At 56.5% G+C, this 20878-nt stretch overlaps 1 protein-coding gene and 1 non-coding gene across 5 annotated transcripts; both read right to left on the bottom strand.

Moving 5' to 3' along the window:
* Nucleotides 1-9055: 9055 nt before the first annotated feature.
* RCC1 (regulator of chromosome condensation 1) lies at nucleotides 9056-20837 on the bottom strand. 4 transcript variants are annotated; one of them, XM_026096693.2, is made up of 12 exons: nucleotides 20783-20837; nucleotides 20297-20342; nucleotides 19236-19299; nucleotides 15166-15250; nucleotides 14317-14504; nucleotides 13873-14052; nucleotides 13694-13790; nucleotides 12992-13114; nucleotides 12605-12760; nucleotides 12083-12202; nucleotides 11375-11527; nucleotides 9056-10798 (listed from the first exon to the last, which is right to left on the bottom strand). In XM_026096693.2, the coding sequence occupies exons 4-12, from the start codon at nucleotides 15236-15238 to the stop codon at nucleotides 10623-10625; spliced, it is 1266 nt and encodes a 421-aa protein (XP_025952478.1). In that variant the 5' UTR covers nucleotides 15239-15250; nucleotides 19236-19299; nucleotides 20297-20342; nucleotides 20783-20837; the 3' UTR covers nucleotides 9056-10622. The 4 variants fall into 4 exon arrangements, with proteins under 4 accessions (XP_025952478.1, XP_064381058.1, XP_064381059.1 ...); XM_064524988.1 differs by lacking the exons at nucleotides 19236-19299; nucleotides 20297-20342; nucleotides 20783-20837 and adding an exon at nucleotides 17583-17751; XM_064524989.1 differs by lacking the exons at nucleotides 19236-19299; nucleotides 20297-20342; nucleotides 20783-20837 and adding an exon at nucleotides 16310-16387.
* Nucleotides 20441-20646, bottom strand: LOC112981236 (small nucleolar RNA SNORA73 family). The gene has a single exon (XR_003258658.1). It is a non-coding gene; the product is annotated as a small nucleolar RNA SNORA73 family (small nucleolar RNA).
* Nucleotides 20838-20878: the final 41 nt, after the last annotated feature.

Below are 20878 nucleotides of genomic sequence, written 5' to 3' on the forward strand. Positions count from 1 at the left end.
GCAACGCATCTGCCGGCACCATGACCCGTTGCGGGAGGAGAAACCAGCCCCCTCCAGCTCGCCCTCCTTCCCCTTCGGAGCCGCATCCCAGCGAGCTGCTGGTGAGCAGGCAAAGAAAATGATGTTGCCTAATAGACACTGCTGTTTCAGAGCTCTGGATCCATATCAGAAATCTTCCCGGAGTCTGTCAAACCGGCACCAGCCCCCGAGGACAACTTTCTGCTGCTGATATTATCGCTGCATTATGTAGAGCTCTCTAAGGTTGATCTGCGTCAGCGGGGTGGCTCTGCGGGAGAGGAGCTGACACTCGATGGGACAACGATGCAAACTCACCTCTGCAGCCCATCTGCACGACCCGTGAGACCCCAGAGTCACCTGTTGCTCCCAAAACCACACTCAACACGTCCAGGGAGCATCCCCTGGCCATCCCTCTGTTATGCTCGAACCCAAAATCCGGAGTGCTCTTGCACATGCAAATAATTATTACAGTAATAATTCACACTCGCAGATGGGCATCCCGGCAGCACCGTCGCTTAACCCAGCCGGGAACCCTGCAAAACTGCCCGGCCCCTCGCGGCAGCGAGGACGGCCCGAAAGCCCTGCCGGCCCCACGCGGTCGCAGCACATCTCTCGGCAAGGACCCATCTCCGAAGACGTCCCCGGTGAGACCTTGTCACAGGAGCTGGTCCCGGGCACCGGGGCAGCGTCTCAGTGCTAAAGCAGCCATGCCGGCGTGCGGCTCGGGCGCTCGTGGAGCAGCCCTGCCCCTCGCCTTCCCACGGAGGTCGGGACTCAGAGGGTAGCTAAGAAGTGCAGGGCGGGTAGGATATAGCAACAGGTAACACAGAAACATTCAGATTTTCCTGGTGGAAAAGCTTGGAAGAGCCAGAAGAAATAGGATGCTTTTCTTAGGAAAAGACGGGAAGCAATATATTTAAAGAAAACAACCACCATTTCGTAATCCCGCACCTGGGGACCGAAGCCGCATCGGCTCTGCCCGTGCTGGAAAAGCATCCGCGGGGCCGCAGTCGCCGCAAGGGCAGCAGCTTGGTGCTTGGCGCTGCTCCGGCTGGACTCGACGTCTTTCCAAGCAACCTGCTCCAGGGGGAAACGTCCCCGTGGAGCCGCCGGCTCCGGACCGTGTTAGCCGCCGCAGGTCGGGCTAAACGAGAGCAGATGGGTCCTGCCGGCCTCCCGTTCCCCGCACCGCCGGCCGCCGCGGCCGGCCCCGAAGCTGCCCAAAGCAGCAGCCACCTCGCCTTCCTCTCGCCCTCGCGGCTGCCGGATCCAGCGGCCCCCGAAAGCCGAGGCTCACAGGCAGCAGTAATAGCTTTTATTGGACAAATTGATGCTGCTGGAGGAAGCAGGCGCGCGGCCGGGTGCACCTGGGGCTCGCGGGCTCGAACGACAGGCCGGGTTGTGTCTCTGTTTTTTCCAGCCGCATCAATTTAGGCTAATAAAGGACATTACCTCTCCTTATGACCGTACCTTGCTGCAGACGTCGCAGCCGCTCTGCTTCGAAGACAGAGCCAACAAGGCAGCCCGGAGCGATTGCTTTCATAAAAGGACAAAATGGGGCAAAATTGCCCATTTGGAGCTGAAAAAATCAACTGCCGCCGAAGCGCTCGAGCATTTGCCTGGCCTCCTGCCAGCCCGTCCCCCCGCCGCGAGGAAAAGCCTCTCGCTCGGCATCGTGTCCCTTCGAACGGCCGCGGCCCCTCACTGCCCTCGGGATCCCCTTCGGGCGCTGCGGGATCGGTGCCCGCTGCGGAAATCGGGACGATGCAGGATTCGGGGCGCTGCCGGGTGGGATAAATCCCTGCCGGGGTTTGCAAGGCCCCCAGTGCTGCCGAAAGCCCGTCTGAGGCCGAGCCCATCGCCCACGAACCTTGCAGGGATTTTAAGGCACGTTAACAGGCGCTCAGCCATCGCTTTTTAAACTCACACGTGCTCCGGCCAAGCTGGGAGCCCAAGATGCAGCGAGAAAGGACCGGCACAAGAGAAAGCAGAAGAGAAATTTAAGCTCATTTCTGCCCCAGGAGCTAAGAACCAAAAACTCAAGACACCTACGGGGAAAGGCAGAGGGCTGCTGAAGTTAAGCTGTTAATAGCTTGATGCAGCTCTGCCGCACCTTGCAGTTTTATCCTCTCTTAGCAAACGCTTCCCTAACGCCCCAGCTCCTGCAGCCACACAGTTGGCACAGCCGCTCTTAATTTAGGTCAGGTTTTGCTGCATAAAAGAAAAGAATATTCACGGCAAGTGCCAGATACCACATTTTTAGCAGTACAGACTTCGAGCGTCAGCCGACTGCCGATTTCGGCAGCGCCCCGGCGGGCGCACGGGAGCTGATCCCGCTTCCCCTTCCGAAAAGCAGCTCCTCCGGCCGCCGTTCGGGCTGGGAAACGGGGTGAATCCCGGCAAAGCAAAAAGCCACCGGGAGCTCACGGCCGGTACCCAACTGCACATCTCTGTATACGTATATATATATATATGTACATCTCTTTCTGTCTATAAATATATGGAATTAAAGTGACTCCCAATCGACCCAGCCCCTGTGCTAGCTGCCCGCTACTGTGCGCGTGACGGAGCGAGGACTCCCGGCGACTCTGCAGGACGGGTCAGGTCTGCAGGACTTGGCCCCTTTTAAGTGCTCGAGCTCGTGTTTCCAGCCGCAGCCCTCGCGATTCTGGGGTTTTGATGGTGTTTCTGTATCGGAAAGGATGCTTTCTAGAAAAAAAATAATAAAATAAAACACAGCAAAGGGTTTGCAGCTCTCCGTTGCCTCTATGGCACCAGGCGAGCACGGGGCGGCTCAGGGCACGTTTTGGGGACAGGAGGCTTTACGGCTTGGGCAAGGCGCTAACGTTGGGGTCACAGATATCAAAACAAGGGGAAAAGATAAATAACCAAAAAAACCAGAGCATGGGTGGCCGGGGATTGATTTTGAAGGAAACGGTGGCCAAAGACGGGGCCGACGGAGCCGGGGTGGGAGCAGAGCTGGCCGGTGCCAGGTCCCCAGGCTCGGCACAGCCGGCTCCAGCTCAGCTCTGCAAGTCTCAAAGCATTAATCTTTCAGCCGGGTTTAAGTGCTTTCCGCTGTCACGCACGGCTTTGCGGGGACAGAGGCGGCCTCCCCCCAGCGCCCCTCGGCCAGCCCGGCCGCCGCGCCAGGATAAATCAGGGCTCCTCGCTCTCCCAGGGCGGCCGGTCTCCGAAACCCCGAGGGAAAACCCAGGGCAGAGAGACCGGCTCTAACCCTGCTCTGAACCGGGGCCCATCCCCGCAGGCACTTGCTGCCATTTGAGCTTCGCTGGAGAGCCGTCCTCCGTTGTAAAAAAGTAGTAAAAAACGAGCTTTAGCACCGGCTGCCTCTCGGCCGGCAAAACCCAAACGTGCCCGGTGGCGGTCCCGCTCTGTCCTTCAAAAAAAATCACTGTAGTCTCTTGGACTGGCTCCCATCAGAGCCAGGGCAGACAAACGGGGTCCTTCTTCAAGTGGGATTACACCAACTTTCAAAACCCCCCAGGTTTTGGGAAAATCCCCCCCGATCTCTCCGTAATATTTACCCGTTCGCGTTTACCGCTTTTGCTCAGGTTATTTTGCAGGCCCTGGCAGGCGAAAGCCTTTGCACTGAAGCGGCAGCATTCGAGGCGTCGCTGTTGCAGGTCATCAAGATAGAGTTTTATTTAATAGCCCAGTCATTCGGCCCAAATTAAATCTGTAATTTAAATGCAAATGAGGATTTAGTGCAAATGCAACAGAGTGGGGTGCTGGAGCCTATAACTCTGCTCCCGCTTAATAAGACTCTGGATATTAAAGTATTTATCACTTCTGCCAGGGCAATTTATGAAGTGTTTTGCGAGTTCCCAAAGACCGGGAGGATATGGGGCTAACGAGCGATGAGATTAGACAGGAGCAGATCTGCATCTCTCCCTCCCGCCGAGCAGCGCGGTCCGTCGGAGCTCGTGCACTGCCGGGCCGAGGACGCCGGCCTCGACGCCGGCCGAGACAGCAGCTCGTGCGTGGACGGACCGTCCTCCCGTGCGGCCGACAGCTCTTTCCACGTCACGTCTTTGCAGCCTAATAACACATCTGCTTTTGCGGGGAACATTCTTTTTTGATTAATCAACCACATAACTAACCCTAATGTAACAGGCTTTATTCTTACACATGTGATTAATTACGCATCTGCCTGTTTCTTTGTCTGCAGCTCAGGTCTAGACTGACTCCGTAATTGCATTATTTTGCATATGGAAATGACTCGATCTGCCTTTCCTGGCAGAGCTTCAGCAGATATCTTCTCCCACCCCTTCGCCAGAGGAACCTGCAAAGCGTTCGGGCTCCCAGGCCCAAAGAGACGCTTCTCAACTTGCAATGCAGCATTTAAAACAACAACAAAAAAATCCAACATGAATAATTCCTAGGGATTTTTTTTCCCATATAGTTGGGAGGGGGCAGAGAGCTCCGCGTGTCGCTGTTTCAGCCCAATTCCTGACCCCAGAGACCACCAACATGCTCCTCTGCCAGCAGCCATACCCGTATATAAATATATATATATACACACATACACAGGGATATATGGCCAGGTTTGTATATTCAGAGTTGTTTTGTCTTTTAATTAAAAAGATAGCAAGGAGATAATGAGGGTAGAGCGTCAGGATAGACTTCAATGCCACAAGATTCGATATTAGCATAATGAGGGAGAGCTTTGTTGCCAGGAAGCAGCCTTGACTTCCAAAAAACCCCAAGTCTCTGCAAGCAACACTCCTGGTGAGTGCGAGGGGCTGGGGGAGGCACCGGAGAGAGACCAAGCGCCGCCCCATCCATCGGCAACGGTTTCCCCACGTCCCGAGACCGTGGGCATCGGACACTTCGTCCCATTCAGTGCCTCAGTTTCCCCACACGCCAAGGGGGAATCGCGCTGCTCCTCGGTCCCTGGGACCAGACCTTGTCCCAGCAGGGCCCCGACGGCAGCAGACAGCCCGTTCTGCCCAGCTCGAGCCCAGCTCCCTGCTCCCCTGAATGCAACAGGCTCTGTCGAACCACAACGCTTTGCACAAAGACGCTTGAGAAAACACCAGATTTTGCAGCTGTTTCACGCAGCGGGAACAGCGCAAGAGCCAAACTCTCTCCTTCGGCTGGAGATTCATCGTTAAAGACCAGCGCAGCCCGCCACGCGGCAGAAAGTAGTTTAATTAGTCAATTCCCAAAGCCCAGAGGGAAAAAATATATATAGATCTCAAATCATATTGCGCTGCCAGCAGGAAACTTTGCAATAATTAAAGCTCGTTTCCTATTTGAGGCCGGAAAGGAGGGCAAGAAAGCACCTCGGCAGCTCCCAAACTGCAGCGGCTTGAAGATGGGTGCCGTCCTCCCCTTGCAGGTCCTTCGGCGCCCACCGAAACCCCCCCGGCACCCACCGCCACGGCTGCCTCCGCAGCGCCGGGCTGCCTTAATGAGACGTTTCCCTTTCCTCAATGAAGCCGTTTGCCTTCCTCCACCCTCCTCCCCCTCGGCTGGGGTTGATCCTTCCCCCGCTTCGAGCATTTCCCACTCAAGCGTCGCTGCGGCTCCGCAGACAAAGGAGCTGATTCACGCGCCCTCAGCGCCGGGCTCCCCATTGTTCTCGCTATTGTTCTCCCCATTGTTCTCCCGTCCTTCCTTTCCCCTCTCGCTTGAAAAGCCTCCTCTCCTCCTAAAACGTCAGCGGCTCTTTGGTTGCGAAGGGGATGTTTTCCCCCTTTAGGACCAAGCCCAGCGGGTGGGTGGAGGTTTTGGGGAAAGACGGTGGCTTTTCCTCCCCCAGGTCCTTGGCGCTGCCCCCGTGGGCATCTCCGCCTGGACCAGCGCAGCTGGAGAGCCGGGAAAGGCTCCCGAAAGCCGAGGAGGGGCCGGCTGGAGGGGGCACAGGACCCCTGGCTGAGAGGCCGGGAGAGGATGCGCACGTTAGAGGGGATCGATCGTTCCCAGGAAACGGCGGCCGGGAAGGTTTTCATGGCAGATAAATCGATGCGGGATAAGGAGCGAGAGACCTTCGCCAGCACCAAGGAAACGAGGGGAGAAACCCACGTGGCAGAAGGGACGAGAAAACCTCTCCCCACCGAGCGAGCAGGTCCAGGCTCCTTGGGGAGAAGCCTCCTGAGATACCACCTTTGCCCACCACAAGGGCTTTTTGGGGGTCAGTTTTGCACCATCAAACACTTCCCGCAGGGAGGATGAAGAGGGTCTGGGAACAGCTCGTTCCCCATTTCCTACGTGCCGTTTACAGACTCTATTCCTTACCCTTTTCGGGAGGGTTTCACACAACCTGAGAACTTCTCCAAAGCCCTCCAACTCCCCGAGGCCCCAAGCCCAGACCAAAGCCCTGGATTTTCCAGCAATTTAGACCACCTGGATCTAACCCCAAAGCCCAGCACTGCCAGGGCCGGAGACGTCTCCCACCCGAGCCCGGCTGAGCACAGAGCCGCTCTCCGTGGGGGCCGGCAGATATTCCCGCAGCCCGAGCAGCCAGCGCGGCTTGTCAGCATCACCCCATCTCTGCAACGCCGGAGGATTCCCATGTCTTCCTTTATTAAATCTCTCTGCACTTATTAGCTATAAATAGATCGGCAATGTTTGAAGTGAGGCGCGTGAATACGCACACAGACGCACATCAAAAAAAAGGAACAGCCTAAATAGGGCTTTTTGCAGAGGCCGACGCAGCCATCTATGTCACCACGGCGTTAACGGGCTTGGAGAAAGGTTTGCAAAGCAAGTGCGGGCTGGCTTGGGTTTCTTCCCCTGGAAGGGATATAAAAATAACAATGCTGTTTTTGGAAACGAGGCATTAACATTTCCATGAGCTTGTCCCCGGGAATCAGACCCAAGACGATGAGCGATTTTCCCACCAGGTACCCGGCGCTCCCAGGCCACCGTGGACGGAGGAGCACCGGGGGACAACGGATTACAGGGAAGGGGCTCCAGCCCGGGTAAGAAAACACTCCACGGGTCAATATCTTAACTTCCCAGTTACATAAAGGAAAACGAGGCACCGTCCAACCCCGAATCCCCTGGCAAAGCCTAATTAAGAAAGCTGCTCCCAAACTAATTACAAGCAAGCAGATATCAACAGAGTCTCTGCAAGCTCCAGCCCTGCCAGGATGCAATCGATTAGCACCGCTGCTCCGGCCGGAGCGGAAACGTGCTCCGTCGGGGCCTCTCGCCGCACCAGCGTGGACGGAGCTCCCGCCGGCGGGGGACCACGGCCATCCCCGAGCACTGCTGGAGCTGGGTGCTGCAAGGCACCGCGCTCAGCCCCGGCCCACGGCGGCTGCGTCCCCAGGGGCAGTGCAAACCCCACCGCGTCTCATTTGCCGGCTGCCAGCACGTGGCTGCAGCGTGCCGGGAGCCCGGCTGCGATGCCGACGAGGGGGAAGCAGGCAGGAAAACCTGCCGGATTCGTACAAGGTCTCATCTCCTCTCTCGACAGAGAGGGATGGTGGAAACAGCCCGCAGCCGCCCTTTGAAATCCCCCACGCCAATCCTGCCTGGCCCCCACCGTGATTCGCGCCCAGGAGCAGCTGTTGTGCAGGAGCCAGTGCTGATCTTTCACCCCCTTCCTGTCCCAATTCCACCCAAATTAGCGGTGCAAACCTGCTTCTGAAGCTGGCAGAGACGGAGGCAGGAGCTCGTTGGGGAGGCAGGCGCGACACCTCGGTGCTCCAACGCGGTGATTAATTTGGAGGTGATGAAGGAGCCAACCTAACCTAGGAGCCTGAGCTCGGCCCCATGACAGAATTAAGACCACTTCAGGAAAGGAATTAACCAATTCCTGCAATTTTCAGAGGCAGAAAGGATGGACCCACCACCTTGTTCCATTGTGCCCGTGGGGATCTCGCGCCCCGGCCCTCCCCAGCTGAGTCGGGCAGCCCAAACCCTCGGCGCAGGGTCGTGTCCGCACGCTGCCACGAGCAAAGACCCCGCGGGAGACCCTGGGACAACCTTCCCGTCCTACCCCAGCACCTGCAGCAGAGCAGGAGAAAACTCAAGGCCTTCCTCCTCCTCCTCCTCCTCCTCCTCTCCCCCCGACACCTGCAGCTCCCACCACCCAGGGGACAGGACACTGCTTAAATTCCCCACTTAAATTTGCTACAAACCCCTCCAGCCTGGAGCTGATTGATGAAGCACTCAGAGTTTCAAGGCTGGGGAACGCAGGTCAGCAGCACTTGGGGTTTTGGGGGAAGAGAGAGAAAATAAATCTTGATTCATTTCTGCTGTCCTCAACTAAAGCATCAGCCAGCCCGTGCTCTGCATCCGAGTCCTTTCCCGGCCGTGGGACAGCCGTCACGGCCGAACCGCAGGTGCCACCCCAGCAGCCTCTGGTGACCGTCACCCTCCAGCCCAGCCGGGTGGACAGTGGGGGGGCTGAGACACGTCCCCCAGCGTGGACCGTTGCCCCTGTCCCAGCCGCAGGGGTTAGGGAGGGACAAACGCAGCTTTTGCCCGGATAAACCCCCCTCGGGGGATGTTTCTGTCCTCACCTTGCCCTGTCGTGGCCCCAGGCAGGGCTGGGGTAGCCCCTGGCCAGCAGCCGGGAGGGCAGGGTCCCCCGGGGACCGTCCCCTCTCCTCTCCCGCCTTCCGAGACCGACGGTCCCCAACGCCAGCTCCTGCTGCCATCCCGCGGCTGTGTCCCACAATTGCACACATGCACGGCTGTACAGCTCCGGACAAGGCGCCGTGGGGCCACGGCAGGCTGCTCCGGGGCCGGGTGCGATCCGACGGGATGCTACGATCCCACGGCACCTGGGCAAGGCCACGGCTCCCAAGCCAACGCAGGGAGCATCCCCAGGGCTTTCACTCCCTAGCAGGGCACAGCCTGCGCCCGTCTCCTCTCTCTGGGAGCGCATCCGTGCCGAGTCTGGCAGACTCAGCTCCCGGCCCAGCTCCCGTTGGAGCAGTCGGACCCAGGGCCGGCAGAAGGGAGCGAGCAGCCCCGCCGGCACCCACCCCGTCCACCCGCAGCCGGGGCGCGGGAAGGCTGCCCGCCTCTCCAAAGCACGGGAAAAACCCCAGGGTTTATCAAAACTCAGTTTATTCCAAATGTTAAAAGATTACAGGTTTTTTTTGCCTCTCTTCCTCATTTAATCAACCAAAATACTTTACATTTTCTTTTTAAAAAATTCAACCTATTCTGAGCCATTGTACAATTCCCAGCCCCCCACCCCCCTCCCCCGCACACACACCACTTCCACCCTATTGCTATAACTTAACTTATAAAATTTATCTTTGCAGACATCCCCCCCTTCTCAGTCCAGGTACCTGGAAGGCAGCACGGAAAGAAGAGACGGGGCGAGCCGGGCACAGGGAGCGAGACCAGTCAGACCATGAACCGTAGGTGATGGGGAGGAGGGACAGTCCGGTTGTTTAGAGTGACTAAATGCATAGTTGGATTTTTGTCTCTGTCTTCTCAGCAAGGCCCTAATGGCAAATTAACCTCCTTCCTCAGCAAACGGAGAGGAAAGGAAGGAAAGAAAATAAACATAACGACTCCCCACCACGGATCGTATTTTGTTGGATCTCCAGAGGCAATGGGAGCAAGGAGCAAAGGGGACTGGAAGTGACGGTAAGAAGCTGGCAGAGATGGAGGAGGTTGTTCCAGGAAGATGGGAGGTAGGAGTATTTGATCGAGCAACCTGCCCCCAGCCCCACCTCTTGCAGGATTTTGGCTCAGACCCCTAAGTAGCCAAGCGAGGGAGGCAGGAGCCCACCTCCCCGAGCAGCAACCGAGTCACGCTCGCAGCTCCAAAGCCGAAGATACCTCTGTGCGAAAGGCAATGTCCGGCCACGTTCCCGCCCCGGGAGACCCAGGCTCCCCAGCTTCGCCGCGGAGCACGCTGGCCTGGGTGAGAGCTGGAAGTCAGCAGCTCTCCAGCACAGCAACGAGATCCCTGTGAGGGTGTCGTCGTGTGCAAGAGAAACAAACACAGGAGAACTCCCCCCGCGGCCCCTCCGCACAGGAATGTTTCTGCTGGACTGAGATTTCACCCCGAACAAGCTGAGAGGGGTCTGGCGAGCAGCAGCAGACAAAGCCAGCAACAGAGAGGCCAGAGGGCCACAGAGGTAAAAGATGTTCGGGTTAAAGGGTTGGGAGGAGCACCCGGAGACTGGAGGAGCACAGGGACCTCAGAAAGCCTCAGGTGCCCAAACCCTTCCGTGTAGGAAGGGACAAGGCCCTTGGCTTCACTGGGCCAGGAAATATTAAAAACAAACAAGAAAACAGGTGGAAAACCCACCTAACCACAGCCTAGGAAAGGACCAAGCTGAACTGGGGGAGCTGAGAGAGCACCTGGTACCAAGGAAAGACAGACACACACTTCCAGAGAGGAAAAACAAGCATCCCTGAAGAGCCCTGTTCCAGCCATGCAGACACTGCCTGGGGACCCGGGAGGATGGAGGCCCCAAGGCTCAGCTCCGCGAGCCTCCTGCCCTCCCCAGCACGTTCTGCAGAAGGTCATGGAGACCAGACGTGGGAACCGGTCGCCCGACCTCACGCCCTGAGCGCCCCGGGGCCGAGGGCGGACAGTGGGTGTGTGCGCGCGGGCCCCGCGATCCTGCCATGCCTGGCTGCGCGGAGCAACTTCATCAACTCTGCTCCTTGTCCTTGACCAGCAAGACAGTGTGTTGGCCTCCGCTGGACACGGCCAGGACCACGCGGTTTTCCAGCTGCTTGCCTGTCATCTCCACAGGGCTCCAGATGTCATCCTCCTCCCCTGTGCCCAGCTGGTAGTTGGTGCCCATGCCCCAGGCAAACGCTCGTCCTGCAACGGAGGCAACACAAATTCGGCTTGTAGGTGAACCCAGAACCAGGCGGGGAGGCGATTCGGCAGCCGAGGGAAAGGCAAGTGGATTTCGAACCTGGGCCGAGGGCAAGGCGCTAACCGAAGAGTGCTGGAGATACAGGCAGAGCGGGGCATCTCGGCAACGCTCGGCAATTCAAACCAGCTAGAGCCTCCCTCTGAGCCAGTGTTTTGCCCCCAAGGAGCAGGGCAAATCCATCAACGCCCTGCCTGCGCTCCCAGTACGGCAGACCCTCCTCCCTGCACCTGCAGGCTGCACACACTGCACACAAGGCAACGACCCCCTCCTGGGCCAACACCCTCTTACAAACCTGGCTACTGAGCAACCACAAAATACCGAGCAGCTGCTGCCCAGCCCTCCCCTGTGCGGGGCACCCAGCAGTCCCAACCCAGCCAGCAGCGCCTGATGAAGCTGCTTGGGGCTGGCCAGCTCCAGGGGCCGGTTGGGCAGAGCCCCAGGTAACCACTGCACGGATGAGGGGTGGGAAGGATACGTAGGGCGGTGTTCCCGAGCCCGCGGAGGCCCCCAGCACTCACCATCGCTGCTGACAGCGTAGCCGACCGATGCGCCGCATGCGACAGAAGAGACGCTGGGGAGCTCCGGGATGACCGTGGGCGTGCTCTGCTCTTCCGCCCCTTCCCCGAGACCTAACCGGCCGTACTCAGCCCTGCCCAGGCTGTAGGCTTTACCTGGGGCACGACAGACACGCAGCAGAGGTGACTCAAGAGGGAGGAAAAGTCTGCAGTAGGCCATAGCAGGACTCTTCCCTCCCCCAGGTCTGGCTCCTGCAGGAGTCAGGAACAGCACTGCTTCCCCATCACATCCATCAGCACACGCTCCAAGAGCCAAAACACCCTAGATGCCAACCAGGATTCCCCCTCAGCTGCACAATGGGATCTAAGCCCCTGAGCTTCCCAAAATTGATGGGAAGGATGAATGTCTGGACAGGCTGTAGAGCCCAAGACCAGAGTTCAAAAGTAACTCTGGATTTCTGTCATCGTCCTTGCTCTCTCTTGCAAATTCATGCCACCTTTTCAATCCTTGCCTATGTTTTTGGAAAATCCAAATAGCCCCTCCACAACATGTCTACACAGACAACACAACCACACTGCCTGGAGCACCAAGGACTTGGAGGACTTCAGCATTTCACCGTGACCCCAACACCTCCACAGCTGGAGCAAGAGCCAAGGGACACCCCACCCCCCGCACGTAACTCCCAGCCGGTCCGTCACGCTGGCGCTCACCCTCGGAGTCCATGCACACGGTGTGGTGCTGCCCGCCGGAGAACCCAACCCAGGACTTGGTGGAGTTCTTGAACGACGTCAGGTTCTGCGGAGAGAAGCAGGGCTCGGTGCCCTGGGTCCCTGCGGGACGGGGATGCACAAACCCAGGCAAATCAGGTACGTGGGCACGGACAGCCCAGGCCAGCCACGGCCACTGAGCTACCCATCCAGGAGCTCACCCCCATTAGAGACCAGCCCAGCTCCCCCAAGTCCCAGAACTGAAGGTCATCAAACTTTTGCTCAAATTCACTGGCTGCAGGGGCTGGATTCTAAATCCAGAGCTTTGCAGGGTGACCTCTCACCCCAATATCCAGCAGGGACGTCCTGCAGTAGACACCGGAGGAGGGTGCATGGTGGGTGCAAGGGGTTCTCGATCAGGGGGGCCCAGCAGGGTCCCCGCTGCAGGCCAGGGCAGCCAGGGAAGGGGCAGTTCGCAGCCAGACCAAACAGGCAGGTGCTCCAAGGGGCAGAAGCAAAGCTTACCCAGCTGGTGATAGTTGGAGAGGCCAAAACCATAGATGTGTCCCTCCTGCGTGACGGCAAAGGTGAAGTAAGCCCCGCAAAAGGCATCCTGGAAGCGCATTTTGCTTCTGTTGCCTCTGCCTTTGACGGGGACACGCTGGGGGACCAGCAGGCGCTCTGGGGGCAGCAAACAAGGGGTCAGACGCAAACTAATGATTTACACCCTCTTCATCCCCCACTCAGATCCAGATCACTGACTTTGAGTAATTGATTTACAAATAGCCCTCGAGCAGCAGGGGAAGAGACTGGTAGTGAATATGCAGTCTCCTCAGCCAAGCTAAGTGCTGGTGTCCAAGGACAGAGCCACGCTCGCCACAGCATCAAATATCTCTGAGCAAAGTGACTCACGTAGGCCTTTCCTTCCTCCTCGGTTGGCAAAGAGCTCCGGCACTCTCCCCAGCTGGCCCTGCTCGCCGCAGCCACACGTGAACAGGTCACCGTCCACCGTCAGCATCACTAAGTGGTCATTCCCTGGGAGGAAACGTGAGAAAAGTGAAGCGGCAGTCACATGCTGAGATCCCCTGGGAAGCCAGAAAGACCCAGGGTCTGAGATCTCGTGTTTAAACCCCAGCGATCCAAGCCTTTCACAACCCAGTGGGGTTCATTGCACTGGATACCTGGATGCCAGCTTCTGGAATGGCTTAAAATACCAGAGTCTCTCTCTACCTGATCCCAGGCCCCGGTCTGCAATTCCAAAGAAGTTTTGCTGGAAACATTTAGAGGCATGGGTCACCCCCAGCCTTCAGTTTCCCCCCCTCTGGAAGAGGTAGGACTTCGACCCCAGGGGTCACACAGGCTTGGTTTGGTCACTCTTGCAAAGCATTTTACATCAGATTGGGTGAAACGTTAACGATACCACTGGGGCTACAAGAGACACAAGGTCTGTTCGCTCAGGAACCAGAAGGGGAGCAGGCACATCTTTGTAGCTGGCTGAGAGCAGCAAAGAGGGGGAAAAGGACACGGTTCGTTCGGGACCTTCACCCACCCCAGAGGCTGGAACAGCCTCGTTTAGCAGCCTGACCCACACACACACCCCGGGATCCTGCTCACCTGAGACAATTTTAACAACTGGTGCATCGAGCTGAAGCAACACAGGAACTGAGCTCTTCTTCATGGGCTCCAGCAACCCAATCACCCCGTTGTTATCCTGGATGAGGAGACAGACGTGGGGAGGTAAGTCACCAAAATCAGGCCAGCAATCCCCTGCCGAGCCCAAGAAATCAACATACCCGGAAAGAGCCCCAGACAAAAACCCTGCCATCATCCGTCAGCGCAGCTGTATGACTGTCCCCTGCAGAGACTTGCACCACCTTTTCCTGCAGCTCCACCTCCCCTGGCTTCATCTCCGACCCTTCTGCGGAGGTGTCACGCCCAAGGGCGCCTTCGTCATTGCAGCCAAAGGTGTAGATCTGCAGATGAGAGTGTCCCAGGGAGGAAGAGACCCAGAAGGACCACAAGATGAGCGTGAAGCCAGTGGACAGAGACCCACCAGCCGAATCCTCCCACTGCTCCCCAAAATTTTGTGGTCCAGCACACAGAGACCATGCTCATCCCAGGAGCTGGAGCAAGGAAGACTTGCAAGCTGCCGTCTAATAGTACCAGCATGCTGGTGGCAGCGACACACTGGGGCCCCTGAGTGCAGACCCCTCCCCAAACCTCAGTGCTGTACTCACTTTGCCCGTCTCGCTGAGGCACACCGTGTGCATCCCTCCTGCTTCCGCCTGGACTATCATCTCCGGGAGCTGCACCAAGGCTGGCTTTTTCCTCTCCATCACATCCTCCCCCAGGCCCAGCTGCCCGACATCCCCCTGCCCCAGCGTAAGCACCAGGCCAGGCTGCGTCCGGTGTGAAGGGTGGCAAACTGCGGCACAGGAAAGAAAGGAAACAGGTAAAGTACTGGACAGGGAGAGGAAATAACCCTTCCACCACACCTGGTCCCCAAAAGCTCCAAAAGCTCCAGGAATGCTGAGGCCTACTCCAATGCTGCAGGTCCCTAGACTGGGTGTTTGCTTCTAGCAGGACATGGAAATCTAGCTTGAGATCACGGGGAAGGCATTTTACTGAACAGAAGGTGTTTGCAACACACCTAACCCAAACTTACAGCAAGCCCCAAGTCCTAAGGAAAGAACAGAGCTACCCAGAGAACAGGGGGATCCCCAAAGGCAACGTGCTTCCAATGCACTCAGCATCCAGCAAAACCAACGCCCAGACCTAGAACGGACAGGCAAAGTCCGGGCTAAAGAGAGCAGCCTGGTCCCTGGTGGGGTTTATCGTAGGGGTGTCAGGCACGATTTAGAAATGGCTCTGCCTGTAGAAGCTACGGACCAGGCCGGCAAGGCCTGAAATTAAAGCAAGCCCTGAGAGCGGAGGAGGCATAAGATAAAGACAGCAACAGACCCACTCGTCTGGACTGGATTGATGAACAAGCTCAACCAGGCTCCTGTCTTCAAGAGCTCCAGGTATTTCAACAGACAGGATAAAAATAAAACAGGGGGAACTCAGCTCCCAGGGAGTTTTCTTACCTTTAACCTTCTTCCTCTCAGGAGACCCTTCTTCTGGGGTTGGGCTCTTCTTTGCAGTGCGCTTTCCTGGCATATTGCTTTAGATCTAAACAAAGACACTCTCTGTTAAGCTACCGTCTAACCGGGAGTTTGGTGGAAAGTTGCAGCACAGCTGTCCGTTATTTTTTTTTCCCCCTAAAGAGACACTCTGAGATCTCTCCCCTCCATTTTCAGATCCTTGCAGCCTGGGTCTTCCAAGAGGCTGACAAAAGTGTTTCAGGATTTGGGTACCAAACTCTACCCCCACTTTGAAAAATGCACATTTTTTCCCCCAAAGTTACATCCACTGCCTCCGCTCTCAAACAGAAGTGAACCTTCTCCGTCCTTCCCGTTGCAGAACTTGCTGACGGCCTCGGGAAGGAAGCAGCAAGGCAAGCGGCCGCTCCGAGCACCAGCCCCCTGCTTCCCCACCAAAGCACTCGGGAGTTTATGCCTTTCTTTGAGCCCCAACTACTCCACAGGCCCCGCAGCAACGCTGCCGCTCGGACTCTCGCTGCGCAGGGGCTCGGAGAACGGCGGCACTTTTCTGCCGGGAGCACCCCCGGCCCCTTCCAGCAAGGGAGCGCTCTCCAAAAGCCGGATCTCGGGAGCACGCTCAGAGAGGTCTCCGCGCCCAAACAGGCAAACCAGCGTGCCAGGGCCTCCGCCTTCCGAAACCCTCCGAGTCCCCGGCTTTCCCAGACTGCACGGGGGGAGGGAAGCAGGCGGCAGCCAGAGGAAGCGCCCGCGTCGCAAGGAAGCACTCAAGCGACCCAAGGGACGCGACAAGGCGGGAGGCCGGAGCGCCGGTTCCCTCCGCAGGAATGTTCAGGTTTTCCCGCGCTAACCCTCCCCCACCCCGCGCCTTCCCTCCCGTCCGAACGCTGCCGGCGTTGGGCGCCCGAACGCTGCCGCGCGTTACTCGGCGCCGGGACGCTGCCGCCCCACGTGGGACCGCGCAGGCCCGGCGGCCCGGCCCGGCCTCTGCCCTCCCCGTCCCTCCCCTCCGGCCGCGGCGGCGGGGGCGCCGGGCGCAGCGGCGGCGCCGGGGGGAGAGGACGGGCCGCCCCCTCCCCAGCGCGGCCCCTCCGCCCCCGGCCCGCGCGGCGGCCCGGCCCGCGCTCACCTCCCTCCGGCCGCCCCGCTCCGCTCCGCTCCGCTCTGCCCCTCCGTGCCCCGAGCATGCGCGGCGGGAGGCGCCGCCGCCGGGCGCCCTCTGCCGGCCGCCGCCCCGGGAGCGCCGCGCCGCCCCCAGCCCCGGCCCCGGCCCTGGCTCCCCCCGCGCAGCGCCGCTTCCCTCGGCCAGCAGAAGCCCCGCGCGGGTCCCCAAGGCCGCGCCGCAGCAGGCGGCAAAATCCCCGCCGCCGCCACCGGCGTGTAACAGCAGCCGAGGTACCGTTCTGATTCAACCTCCTCTCTGCTCGCCACGGGGGAAAAAAGCACAGACCGAGCTCGCAGCAGCGTTAGCCGTCCCCGTTACAACGCCACGAGCTGAGGCGAGGCAAGAGGAGAAACCCCCAACTCTATGGAGGCATCTACGAGCCTCCTCCAAGCAAGAATTCCTCCTCGAGCCTTTTGTACCCACTGCACTTCCACAAGGACTCGTGATCCACTCTTAATCTACTGTTGATCTACTGGGTTAATAAATGCCCCCATTACAATATAAGCAAGTTATTTGATGTCAAGTGTTTAAAGCATGAGGACAGGCTACCCAGCCCCACAGCCTGCTGAGGGGCAGCAGCAGTCGCACCACAGCTCCTGGAGGAGCAGACCATGAATTACAATCAAAGAGGTGAAAACCACTCGCAGGTGCAGGATTTAAACCAGCCTGTGGCAGATGCAACAGGAGAACAAGCACTTGCCAGCTCAGAGGAAAGCACACATCAAGAAGGAAACATGTCTATTTAAATTTGCCCTTTCCCTCAGGAAAAATTTAGAACATGTCACTGAGCTGATCTGCCACCACTTCAGCACAGTTCAGAGCCAGGCACAACCTCAAGCCTTGCCAGGATCAGCTCAAGTCCCAGAGAGCAGGCAGATGGCCCCATCATCTGCATGCACCCTCAGTGTTCAACCCATGAGCCAGCAAGTTTCAAACTAAAGTACCTTTACAGCTCCCACCTCAGCTGCAAGCTCTTAAACCCATCAAAGAGGAAACCTCAGAGACAATTGCCTCTCCAAGCCTCACCCCCAGGCATTCTCCAGCCTCACCATCCAGTTCAGCAAGATGCTTCAGCTTTTTCAGAGCAAGGAGAAAGAGCCTTCTCCCAATCCAGGGTATAACCAAGTTAAAGAGCCCATGAGCAAGCAAGTGGCACCTCTGCAGGAGCACAGAATGGCTGAGGTTGGAAGGCACCTCGAGATCATCTAGTCCAACCCCCCTGCTCAAGCAGGGTTACCTCGAGCACGTTGCACAGGATCACGTCCAGGCAGGTTTTCAACACCTCCAGAGAAGGGGAATCCACAACCTCTCTGGGCAACCTATTCCAGTGCTCTGTCCCTCCAGGCCAACTCCAGGCAGGCTTCATGGGGCAGCCACGTTGTTCAAGAGGAGGGTCCAGCCAGACTGCTCTGCAGAGCTGGACTTATGGCTCACGATCATGTGCTCTTACCAGGAAGTTCCCTGACTGTGCCTGTTCCCTCCAGGTCTCCTCCCACACAGCAACCTTTAGTATTTTCTCCTCCAAGGACATTTTCCTGTTTACAAGTTTGTCAAGAGAAACACCCCTCTGCCTTTTTTTGTTGCCCTTTCCACTGTTTCAGACTCTGAAACAGGTTTCTACAGTGTAACTTATCCTTATGTTCACCACCCAGAGGTAGACATGTGCCTGCCAGATTCTCTTGCTCATGTAATGCTCCACTGACCAGGTGGGGAACATTGCAACTAGAAAGCAAAGCTACTTACATGTAAGGTAAAGTTCCAAAGACAGCCTTTAAGGTCTTTCACTGAACAGGAGGGGGAAAATATCCCCCAAGTATGAAGGATATTGGATCTTAAAACAGAGGGCAATCAACACCCTCCTCCCCCCACCATACCTTACATACCAGGAAACTCTGGTGGTTGCAAAGAATCCAAGATACTGTGCATTTATTTGTATCCTCACCAGTATATTTAGTGTTAATCATGCTGCTGCTATGACCTTCCTAGCTCAAGAGCAGGCATCACTGGAAATGAGGGCAGATGCTAAAGACCTTCCAAAGAAGGACAACCCAACTACATACAGCTATGAAACCCTAGAAGTCTGGTCATGGGGTCCTGAGCTCCAGGGAATGAACAAATGGTCACCAGTCCTGCCAGAGAAAACAGCCACACAACACCATTTCAAAGCAATTTCTTTATTTGTCAGGCACAGCATCACAAGCCTCCAGAACATTCACAGAAGTAATTCAGAACTTCCTGAACAGACATTAACACAAGCTATATATGACTTTCACTCCATACTCCCACTCTTTTGCCATCTTCCCCAGCACCAAGCAAGCCAGATCACCTAACATCAGAAAGATTCCCAAAGGCGTGCTTTGCTTCTCTGGCTCCATTTCAGCTTAAGGACCACAGACGTGTTGCTCAAATATTCAGTAAGTGTTCTCCTAGCTTGTGGAAGTGATGTGCTGGCACACTGATTTTGGGTACACAACTTAAATGCTACGCACCAGGGCCCTTTGCTCCCGTGTGCTTGCTCCACTGCGTTCCTCAGTGTGGCTACGCCACGCGGGGTCAGCCCTGCTGAGCAGGCCCTGCTTCACTGCACCACCACATTCGACAGCCACAGCGTGCCACGCAACCAGGTGTGCTTCCCGTTACATCTACCAGGGCCTTTTCTTCTGCCATAGCAGGGGAGTCCTGCTTTGGAGACCATTTAATAGGCAAACAATAGCAGGCCCCCAGCATGAGCATGTGCTTTTAGAAGGCCACCAAATACAGGCATCTTTTGCTTCCAGCCCACTTCGATGTGTGCAGCCTCATTTTGATCAACACCTTGCACAAACTGAACCTGAACTACTACTACTACTACCTTTTTTCTGGTTGGTACTGGTGCTCCGGGCATACTCACCATCCCACTAGGCAGGCAGGTTATTTTCTGCTGTAAGCATCTGATCACAATCAATCACCAGTGTCTGCAATGTTAAAAAAAAAGAAAAACAAACAAACAAAAAAAACCTTATTACTTGGCAAGTCACATGGGGTTTTTGCCACTTATGATCTGCCAGGAAGCTCTCTTGCTCTTCTCCTTCCATCAGCAACCCACAAGGCACTACACTACTAGCACTTGTTTTTTCAAGTGATCTCTCTATTCTGTTAATAATCGATTTTGCTTGTCCTTTAAATACATTATTATCAGATAAGTACCAGGTATTAAGTATAGAACAGTCACATGTTCCCAGCCCTAAGTAAATGCAGCACGTGGCTTCCTTCAGAATAATCCCAATGCTCCAGCACCTAGATTAACAATAGACATTGTTCTTCACAATGTGAAAGCCTGCTCTGGAACTGCTTAACATGAAAGCATGGGTGACTGCATGTGGTTCTTTCTTGTTCACCTTCTGCTAAGAAGTTGCCCCAGTATGAGCTGCCTTCAGTATCAGCCTGGTGAAAAGGCTGAGTTGGGTCAGGTTACCCAAAGACAGGGGACTAAGCTAGGATCTCCATCACCCAAAATGTGTTTCTACTCTTTCCCCAATCCCCATCTTTTCTTTTTCAAGATAGAACAGGGAGCATGATGGCTCATTTTCTTCCTCTAGAGGTTCTGACCTGCTCTGGAACAAATGAGGCCTCAAGCTCACTAAACCCATAAATACCATTCAACCACACTTAAGAAAGGAATTTTTTTCCACTTTTACTCCTAGAAGATTCAGAATTAGCCTTTCTCTTCCTCCAATCCACCTAAAGCGCAGCAACATCTCAGAAGTTGGAAAAGCTATAAGCTAAGCTTCTGCTCTTAAATAACACCTACAAAGTCTGTATTGGTATTCAGTTACGTCAGACTGCTGAGCCAATTCATTTTGCCTAAGCCAATTAAAAGGAAATAGCTCAAGCTTATTTAAAGAAGAAACTATTAAGAGAGCCGTATGACTACAAACATGGAACAATATTACATTATTAGTTCAGTATTACCTTGCAAATCAGTACCCCACTCACTTCAAACTTCTCAAGCCTGGAACTGAAAAAAAGAAAAAGCATTTTAAGTAACCGCTCACAGATTAGATCCCCCTCTCCCTTTTCCCCCCACCCCAGCGAAAAGCTACCCCAAGTAACAGTGTTTGTTTCCTGCATGGTTTATCTCCTCCATCACAGTCCGAGGACTCGGAGAAGCAGTAGGAATATGCAGGCTGCAGACCCGAGGGCCCAGCTTGTTCTCCAACGTTGTGGAAAGGGACTGTACGTCACGGGCCCGAAGGCCTACGCTCCCCTGCGCCACACGGACAGAGCCGAGAGAGAGCTACTTCTCCGGATATCCACGTTGGGTTTCAGCTTCCCAGCACCGCCGCCGCCCCCAAAGCCGCGGACGCCCCTGAGGAGCAGGCCCCAGCCGCCCCCCCCCCCCGAGAGAGCAGCCACCACGAGAGCCCGCGGGCCCCGCCGCCACCGGAGGCCGCTCACCTCCGCGCTCCGCCGCTCGTCGCCAGGAAAGAGGCCGAACAACGGCCCGCCGCGGAATTTATAGGGTGGGAGGGGCGAGGCTCGCGCGATGTGCAT

This window comes from Dromaius novaehollandiae, chromosome 23, assembly GCF_036370855.1.
Source record: "Dromaius novaehollandiae isolate bDroNov1 chromosome 23, bDroNov1.hap1, whole genome shotgun sequence".
NCBI classification, from domain to species: Eukaryota; Metazoa; Chordata; class Aves; order Casuariiformes; family Dromaiidae; genus Dromaius; species Dromaius novaehollandiae.